Source organism: Saimiri boliviensis, chromosome 4 (genome assembly GCF_048565385.1).
Source record: "Saimiri boliviensis isolate mSaiBol1 chromosome 4, mSaiBol1.pri, whole genome shotgun sequence".
Lineage (NCBI taxonomy): Eukaryota > Metazoa > Chordata > Mammalia > Primates > Cebidae > Saimiri > Saimiri boliviensis.
In genome coordinates this window covers 132,141,205-132,151,013 of record NC_133452.1, presented here as the reverse complement: position 1 = coordinate 132,151,013, position 9,809 = coordinate 132,141,205, and the positions used below count along the sequence as shown (strand labels likewise).

The following is a 9,809-nucleotide window of genomic DNA, read 5'->3' as shown; positions in this document are numbered from 1 at the left end:
CCGTACCCTCCAGGCCCACCTGCCCTGGCTGTACCTTTGACCTCACCTCAGATTCTCTCTGCCCAGCCCTCCTGGCCTTCTTCCTCTCCTGGGAACACAGACACCATCCTGCCCTAGTGCATTTGCACTGGTGGTTCCCCTGCCTGGAAAGTACTTACCAGATATCCTCGTGGACAACTCCTCATGTCCCTCAACTCTTTCCTCAAAGGTCACCTTTGCAACATGGCACACACTGACTATGCAGCACAACAGCCACCTTCCCTGCCCCCACTGCCCACACCCTGGATCACCTGCCTCACAGTACTTCCCACCTTCTAGCACTTTCCTTCCTTGCTCTGGTTATAGTGTATCAATCGTCTGCCTCTTCCCACTGGAACACATGCTGCACAAGATAAGAGATTTTTCTGATTTTACTTAAATGATGCTCCCCAGATACAGAATCATTCTGTCCTATGTCTGGCCAACAACGAAGGTCACTGTAGAGCATCTCCTATTCTAAAGGCAGTATCTTTATTAACATAGACTCGGGCCAAGTGCTGTTACTTGGCAGCTACAGCACAAGGACCCCTCACACTGACATTGAGGTTGCCTGTGCTTTTCTCAGCAGGGCTGCTAGTGTGTCCTCCCCCCCCATCCCTCCTCCCACACCTACTGCCAACCCACACACAACCCTGCACACTGCAACACACAATCATGCTTCTCTCTTCAGGAAAGAATAGTCCTTGATTATGGGTCCCATTTCACAAACAAATGCAAGTCTAAATTAGACTCTGCTTTAGATTCATGAGTTGGGATTGGAGCCAGCACCAAGATCACTGAAACCAGGGCAGGGAGAGAGGGCAGGAGAGCAGAGCAGAAAAGGAGCCCTAGAAGGAGGCCAGGAGCTGAATGGGTCTGAAAATTTGTCTCAGACTCCCATGTGCAGGGGCCACCCTGGGCGATATGTGAGCCTCTGTGGTCACAGCTCCTGTGGGACAAGTTTCCATTGAAAGGACAGGGACAATGGAGACGTTAAGCTGACCTAGCTGAGGACTGACCACATAGAGCCCATGATGGACTCAGCAGCAACTGGGCACAGGCCCCGCCCACACTCAGCTCCTCAGAGCCTTCTTCATCCCCACCTGCAACAGACTCAGCACAACAAACACGTGGATTCTGGAAGGTTCTCAGGTCTTTATTTCCTCTCTCAAATTTTAGGAATTGACTTACTTAATTAACCCATCAAGCTCTCATGGAAAATATTTGAGAAAACACATTCATATTCAGATTCTTATTTTCAGTAGGGAAGTAAGCAGTTGTAGCTCAGTGCACCATGAAGTTGAGACAGAGATGAAGACACCCAGCCCCACCTCTCTGGAACAGGAAAGATGACTGGGGAGGGAACACAGGTCAGCGTGGGGACAGGGGTCACAGTGAACACGGGGTGGGCTGTCTCTCCACCTCCTCACATTATGCTGACGGGCACGCAGACACATTCAGATGCCTTTACAGAAAGAGATGTCAGAGGCTCTTGAAGTCACAAAGGAGAGGCGTGAAGAAATCCTGCATCTCAGTCCCACACAAGGCAGCTGTCTCAGGCTACAGAAAACAATAGTAATGAACAAATTCAGATCAGTCACAGTAAGTGATGACACTTTGAACAGCCCACCACACACTTGAAATGTCCCACTCAGAGTCACCAATACCCAGTCCTTTCCGCTCTGCCTTACCCCGTACCCACTTCAGACCCCCAGAATCTCACCTTTACAAGCCGTGAGAGACACATCAGAGCCCTGGGCACTGTCGCTGGCTGGGGTAGAACAAAAACCAGACCTGGTCAGAGCCCGCAGGAGATGCGGGACAGGAGGAATTACGGGGTGGGTGACTCCTCCACACTCCCGCCCCCACCACTTACACGCAGCCTGAGAGTAGCGCCCTCCTTTTCCACCTGTGGGAAGAAAGTGTCCTGTGAGGGGACAGGGAGGAGGCAGAACCACAATGTCTTAGAGAAACCTCCTAGTCTTGGACCCAACAGAAGTTTCCAGAACTATGATCCAGACCAGGGCAGGATCAGGAAACACCAGGAAAGCAGGTGTCAGTCCTGGACCAACGGCCCTCCTAATGTCTGTCCTTAGAAGGGACCTTTCCCTGACTTGTGAATGCTGGGATCAGGACCCCAACACTACAGTCATCAAGGTGACACATCTGTCCTTCATTGTCACATGTGCTTCACAGAAGAGTAAGTGCTGGCACACAGGGCCCCAGGCTGGGTCGGCCCATGTGTGGATGGTGCTTCCCAGTAACGAGGCAGGGAACGCTTCTACCTGAGGCTTGAAACCCCCAGCTGGACAAGAAAACGCAGACCCCACTCCTCACCCCTTCCCTACCTGAGCTCTTCCTCCGCAACATCACTGCAGTGACCACAGCTCCAGTGACCACAGCTCCTAGGACAGCCAGGCCAGCAACAATGCCCACAATGGGAACGGTGTGCTGAAAAGATGGCTCTGGAAAAAAGGGAAAGATGAGAGGCCCTCACCCAAGGCCTCAGCCTTGACCCTGCTGAAGGGCTCCAGAAGGGCATCTGCTTTGCCTGAGAACAGACATGACAGCCGATCCCCTCTTTGCCCATCCCCCTCCTCACTCCATCTCAGGATGAGGGGCTCCGGCAGCCCCTTGTGCTGCACATGGCACGTGTATCTCTGCTCTTCTCCAGAAGACACCACCACAGCTGCCCACTTCTGGAAGGTTCCATCCCCTGCCGGCCTGGTCTCCACAAGCTCCGTGTCCTGAGTTTGGTCCTCCCCATCCCGCTGCCAGGTCAGTGTGATCTCCGCAGGGTAGAAGCCCAGGGCCCAGCACCTCAGGGTGGCCTCATGGTCAGAGACGGGATGGTGGGTCACATATGTCTTTGGGGGATCTGACGGGAAGAGTCAGAAAATTCAGGCACTTTGTATCTCTCATGGGACACCCCAGCAGCTCCCATGTGACCATCCTGAGAATGGACAGGACGCCTGGGGTGGGGAAGGGAGCACAGAACCCAGACACCAGCCTGGACACAGGCCCGTGGGATAATCTCCTATTCCTTGGAAAGTTCTAGTCTCTGAGGGGGGAACAGAGACTTCTGGTCCTGACCTGAATGGAGGCCGGAGGACTCAGAAAAGCTGGAATCAGGCCTCCAAATACACTTGAGAGTGAGACAGAGAGCAAGGCCTGAGAGAAAAAGTCACGGCCCCCAAGGCGGCTGCAGGGGTCAAAGAGGATCCCTGATCAACATTCCAGAGACTGTCTCCCCTCCATTTCCACAGAGACGTCATCCCTTAATTGTCCTAGAGAGCAGACCGGCCCTCAGAGGAAACTCAGGAAAACTCGTGTCATTCTCCATTTAAGGGAGAGCGATATTCTAGCGCTGATCCCATTTTCCTCCCCTCCTCGTGGGAGGCCAACCCGGGAGATCCATAGGAGATGGGGACGGCTTCCTACTGCCCCTGGTACCCGCGCGCTGCAGCCTCTCCTTCCCGTTCTCGAGGTGTCTGCGGAGCAACTCCAGGCAGTCGCCCTCCAGGTAGGCTCTCATCCTCTCAGCCACATTGTTCGCCTCCAGCCAGCGCTGGCTGATCTGAGCCTCCATGGCTGCAGCAGTCCAGGAGCGCAGGTCCTCGTTCAGGACGATGTGATCCTTGCCGTCGTAGGCTCTCTTGTCATACCCGCGGAGGAAGCGCCCATCTGGCCCCACTTCGCAGCCGTACATCCTCTGGAAAGTGTGAGAACCTGGCCCCGCCCCCGCGGTCAGCCCCGCCCCTCGAGCTCCCACCCCCACCCCGACCACCGACAACCCGCGGGGATTTTGACTTAAACTGACAATGCTGGGGCTCTCTCCAGTACAGGGTCTGGGCGGGTCCCGCAGCCTCGGGGTGGACCTCGAACCCAGAGATTCAGGGACACCCGGGCCATCTGTGGGCGATGGGGAGGGGTCGTGACCTGCGTTCCGGGCCGGGGTCACTCACTGGCCTCGCTCTGGTTGTAGTGGCTGGGCAGGATCCTCACGCACATTTCGCTTCTCTGTGCGTCCGCCTTGAGGCTAGTCGTCTCCCGGTCCCAATACTCCGGCCCCTCCTGCTCCATCCACGGCGCTCGCGGATCCAGCCTCGGACTCGCGGGGTCGCTGTGGAACCGCTCGAACTGCGTGTCATCCACGTAGCCCACGGCGATGAAGCTCGGCTTCCCACCGCCGGGCCGGGACACCGCAGTATAGAAATACGTCAGGGAGTGGGAGCCTGGGGGCGAGGAGGGCCTGAGACCCGCTGGACTCTCCTGCCGGCGCTTTTCCTCCAGTCCTGCTCCCCGGCGGGCGGACGCCTCCCTCCTCCCCGCAGAGGCAGTTTCCCTCCCGACGCCGCACTCACCCTCCAAGGTCTGGGTCAGGGTCAGCTCCAGGGCCCCCGAGAGCAGCAGGAGGAGGATTTGGGGCGCCATGACCGCCATCCTCGGCATCTGGGGAGAATCTGAGTCCAGGTAGGTGACTGGGGACTTTAGAACCGGGACCGCGGCGACGCTGATTGGCTTCTCTAGAAACCCGGCACCCAATGCGAGTGGGAACTGGGGACGCATCTTAGCTATCCAACAAGAAGTTCCCGACACAGTTTGGGAGAAGTGAAACCCAGGTGAGTGGGGAATCCCCAAGGCTGCGCGTCCCGAATGCAGACACGGCTCTCTGTGCCTGAGACCCTGAGAGCCACGCCCAGGACCTGAGACTTTGTCCTGATCCCTCTTCTCCTACACAAAGCCTCTTTGTCACACTGACTGCCAGAGTCCCGGCCAAGGATCTGTCTGTGGAACCAGGGAGAGACCCCCAGGCTGTGCCCAGCCCCTTCCCCTTCACTTCTCATCCTGGAATCCCCGACCCTGAACTGGACTCGCCGCCTCCCACTCCTTACCTCTCCCCTTGGACTTTGGTACAAGGAAACTCACCGCGGGGAACTTGATGTCAGAGAGTGAGCTCGCCCTGGGAATGGAGGTGCAGAGACAGGAGTTTTTTCTCTCTACACCTAGTGAAGTTTTGTTTGAAGGCACCAGATAGAGATTCGCATAAAGACCAGTTTCCTTTTTGTTTATTAATACAGTAGGTAGCACAATATTGGTAATCCCTGAATGATTAGAATTCCAATCTGTAAAAGACCTGTGTCAAAATAGAGCTACAATTAAACTCTCAAAGCTCCTAAATTTTACTTTCCCAGACTATGGATCTGTGACTCTTGGTTGTTACATTTAAAATTATCTTCATTCACTAGTCCAAGTTTCCCTGTGTGAGTCCAGAACATCTCCTGAATACAAAGAAGCAGGTTTGTTACTGTGTATTGCAACCGGGAGCCTGTAGTCATCACTCAGTTGCAAGTGCTCCATGTAGTCCCAATGCTCTTCATTGAGGCCCCATCGCTGCCTGTTTTCATTTATGCACATCTAAGCAGTGTGCATATTTTATCTGGACATTTAACATTTTTTAACCCTTTTTTTAATCTTAAGGAGACCATTAGTTTTTAGGCAGTCCCACAAAATGTATTAAATATCGAATGCAAAGAACCCTCTGCTAGGCTCTTCCACTGATTTAGAATTCTTTCCTCTCTCCTTTTCCTCACCTCCTTCTTCTTCAGCCCTTCTCTCTGCCCCTGTCATCCCTCACACCCTCCCCTCCCATTAGTCCCCGCCACCCTGTCACTCCTGAATTGCGGCACTAACACCTTCCCTCACTTCCTGCCCATGTCTGTTCTCCCCACAGTGCTCAGCAGTCCTGCTAATGTGACTGGTGTCCTTTCTTCACTTAAAATGGTTGGATTCTACCATTGTAAGTGAAAAAGTCGAGACGTTCTTTGCCGAGAGTCGCCGCGGTTTCCTGCTTCAACAGTGCTTGGACAGAACCCGGCGCTCGTCCCCGACCCCGGCCGGCCGCCCACAGCCAGCCCTCCATCACCTCCACGCCGCGCCCTCAGACTGCTCCAAGGCCCGCCGCCTCTCCAGCGCCGCGCAGCCACCGCCGCCGCCGCCTCTCCTTAGCAGCCGCCGTGACCGCCGCATCACCTTCGCAGGCGCGCCAGAACTACCACCAGGATTCAGAGGCTGCCATCAACCGCCAGATCAACCTGGAGTTCTACGCCTCCTGTGTTTACCTGCCCATGTCTTACTACTTTGACCGCGATGCTGTGCCTTTGAAGAACTTTGCCAAGTACTTTCTTCACCAATCTCATGAGGAGAGGGAACATGGCGAGAAACTGATGAAGCTGCAGAACCAACGAGGTGGCCGCATCCTCCTTCAGGATATCAAGAAACCAGACCATGATGACTGGGAGAGCGGGCTGAATGCGATGGAGCGTGCATTACATTTGGGGGAAAAAGTGTGAATCAGTCACTACTGGAACTGCACAAACTGGCCACTGACAAAAATGACCCCCATTTGTGTGACTTCATTGAGACACATTAGCTGAATGAGCAGGTGAAATCCATCAAAGAAGTGGGTGACCACGTGACCAACTTGCGCAAGACGAGCACCCCAGTCTGGCTTGGCAGAATATCTCTTTGACAAGCACACCCTGGGAGACAGTGATAATGAAAGCTAAGCCTTAGGCTAATTTCTCCATAGCCACGGGGTGACTTCCCTGGTCACCAAGGCAGTGCATGTATATTGGGGTTTCCTTTACCTTTTCTATAAGTTGTACCAAAACATCCACTTAAGTTCTTTGCACCATTCCTTCAAATAAAGAAATCTGGTACCAAAAAAAAAAAAGAAAGAAAGAAAAAGTCTACCATTTTCTATATGCTTTCAATTTGTCTCACATCTCACGGTTTCTGTTCCTTCTTTGCCACTTTCTTATGTGTCAAGTACACATTTTTTAGGTTATGGTTTTAATTCTCCTAGTGGCTTTTAGCTATATTTCTTTACACTCATGTTTTATTGTTATAAGAATGGAAACCTGATTCCTTGACTTTTCACAGTGAAGTTCAGGTAATATTAAACTACATCCAGCAAAATAACGTGTAACCATGGAGTTTCATTTAACCTACTATTGTGCTGTTATTGTTGTGTATATTACACCAATATACATTATAAACTCAATAATACAGTGTCATAGTTTTTGTTTTAGGCAAACAGGCATATGTCTTCAGGAAATTAAGAAAATGAGTGTGGCCGGGCGCGGTGGCTCAAGCCTGTAATCCCAGCACTTTGGGAGGCCAAGGCAGGTGGATCACGAGGTCAAGAGATCGAGGCCATCCTGGTCAACATGGTGAAACCCCGTCTCTACTAAAAACACAAAGAATTAACTGGGCATGGTGATGCGTGCCTGTAATCCCAGCTACTCAGGAGGCTGAGGCAGAAGAATTGCCTGAACATAGGAGGCGGAGGTTGCGGTGAGCCGAGATCGCGCCATTGCACTCCAGCCTGGGTAACAAGAGCGAAACTCCGTCTCAAAAAAAAAAAAAAAAAGAAAAAGAAAATGAGTGTGTATGTGATATGTGTGTGTGCATCATTTCTGTTGTTAATTGTTCCTTTCTGTGTATCTGGGTCACCAACTAGTATGATTTCCCTTCAGCTTGAAGAACTTCCTTTAAAATTACATGTAGTACAGGACCCCTAGGAAATGAATTTTGTGGTTTTGATGATCTACAAATGTCTTTATTTGCCTTCTTCCCACCCCCCTCTTTTTTTTTTTTTGGCTTAGATCATTTATGCATAATAAAATTTACCAGTTTTACCCGTGCTTTTTGGTGAATATTGGTAATTAATTGTAGTCGTGTAACTACCACATTGGTCAGTAGAGAAACACCACCTGCAAAGAACCCCCTGCTAGGCTCCTCCACTGCTTTAGAGGCCTTTCCCCTGCTCCTTTTCCTCACCTCCTGCTTCCCCAGCCCTTCTCTCTGCCCCTCATCCCTCACACCCTCCTCTCCCCTCAGTTTCCACTGCTCAGTCACTCCAGAATTGTGGCCCTGTAGAGAACAGTTTCTTTTCCCTAAAAACTTTTTTTATGCCCCTTTCTATTTAATCCTTGCCTCCCACCCCCAACCCTTTCCTTCACTCAACCACTGTTCTGCTTTCCATCACTGCATTAGTGAAATTTCTAGAATTTCATGGACATGCAATCGTATGTTGTATAGTCCTTTGTTTGGTCTCTCACTCAGCATAACAATGTTTGAGATGATGCCATTCATTCATTTTTGTTGCTGAGCAGCTGCTGAGTATTGCTAGAATCACAGTTTACGCATCGGTTTCTCTATTCTCCAGTTGATAAACATGGGAATTACTCCAGTTAGGATGTGTTATTAATGAAGCCACTATAAGTAACTGCTTACAAGTGTGGCCTTACACTTTTATTTCCTTTGGATAAATAAATATTTGTGGAATTGCTGGGTCATGTGGTAATGGATGGGCAGCTGTATAAGAAATTGCCAAACCACTTTACAAACTGGCTGCAACATTTTTTGCATTCAAACCAGCAATACAAACATTGGTATTTGTTCCAGATTCTTACCGGTATTTAGACTTACCATATGTCTTTTTAACTTTACCTATTCTAGGTGATGTGTGGTGATTTCTGATTGCGGTTTTTACTTTCACTTCTTTGATGACCAGTATTGTTTGCTACCTTTTCGTGTTCATCTAAGTGGATTATTACGTATATTTTCTGAACTATTTTGCAAATTCAATAATTAATTCCAGAGACTTTTTCAGAATTTCCTAGTGTTTTCTGCATGTGCAATGAAGCTGGTGACAAAGACGTATTTCTTCCTTTCCTGTCTGTTGATCTTTTTCCTTTTAAAATTATTTTTACTTGGTAGAGATGAGGTCTCACTATCAGGCTGGTCTCAAACTCCTGAATTTAAATGATCCTCCCACCTCAGCCTCCCAAAATGTAGGGATTACAAGTGTGAACCACCATGCCTGGTTCTTCTATTGGTCTTTTATTTCATTTTCTTGCCATGTTGCACTGGTTAGGATGCCTGTTAGGTGTGTAAACAAGAATGATGAGAGCACACGTGGGAATGTAAATTAATTCAGCCATTGTGGAGGACAGTGTGGCCATCCCTCAAAGATCTAGAACCAGAAATACTATTTGACCCAGCAATTTCATTACTGGATATACCCAAAGGAATATAAATCATTCTACTATAAAAACACATGCACATGTATGTTTATTGCAGTACTACTTACAATGGCAAAGATATGGAACCAACCCAAATACCTATCAATGATAGACTGAATAAAGAAAAGATGGTACATATATACCATGGAATACTACATAGCCATAAAAAGAAATGAGTTCATGTCCTTTGCAGGGACATGGATGAAGTGTGAAGCCATCATCCTCAGCAAACCAACATGAGAAAAGAAAGCCAAACACCACATGCTCTCACCCCTAAGTGGGAGTTGAACAATGAGAACACATGGACACAGGGAGGGGAACAACATATGCCAGAACCTGTTGAGAGTGGCAAATGAGGGGAGGAAATTTAGAGGACGGGTCAATAGGTGCAGCAAACCACCATGGCAGACTATACATGTGTAACAAACCTGGACATTCTGCACATGTATTCTGAAACTTAAAGTAAAATAGAATAAAATAAATAAAAAAGAAAGGGCATGTCTTACATGTACACATATGTTTATTGTAGTACTACTCACAAGAGCAAAGACTTAGAATCAAACTAAATGTCCATCAATGTTACACTGGATTTTAAAAAATGTGGCACATATACACCATAGAATACTATGCAGCCATAAAAATGAATGAGATCAAGTGGAAGCTAAATGAAAAAACATGAACATGTAGAGGAGAACAACA

At 49.5% G+C, this 9,809-nt stretch overlaps 1 protein-coding gene and 1 pseudogene across 1 annotated transcript; one reads left to right on the top strand and one right to left on the bottom strand.

Moving 5' to 3' along the window:
• Nucleotides 1-1,153: 1,153 nt before the first annotated feature.
• LOC101033054 (class I histocompatibility antigen, Gogo-B*0102 alpha chain-like) lies at nucleotides 1,154-4,602 on the bottom strand. Its single transcript, XM_039466132.1, has 8 exons — nucleotides 4,383-4,602; nucleotides 3,984-4,253; nucleotides 3,472-3,747; nucleotides 2,621-2,896; nucleotides 2,367-2,483; nucleotides 1,895-1,927; nucleotides 1,742-1,789; nucleotides 1,154-1,578 (listed from the first exon to the last, which is right to left on the bottom strand). Exons 1-8 carry the CDS (start codon nucleotides 4,585-4,587, stop codon nucleotides 1,574-1,576), a joined length of 1,230 nt encoding a protein of 409 aa, XP_039322066.1. The 5' UTR covers nucleotides 4,588-4,602; the 3' UTR covers nucleotides 1,154-1,573.
• Nucleotides 4,603-4,960: 358 nt separating this feature from the next.
• On the top strand, nucleotides 4,961-6,826 carry LOC101038953 (ferritin heavy chain pseudogene; annotated as a pseudogene).
• Nucleotides 6,827-9,809: the final 2,983 nt, after the last annotated feature.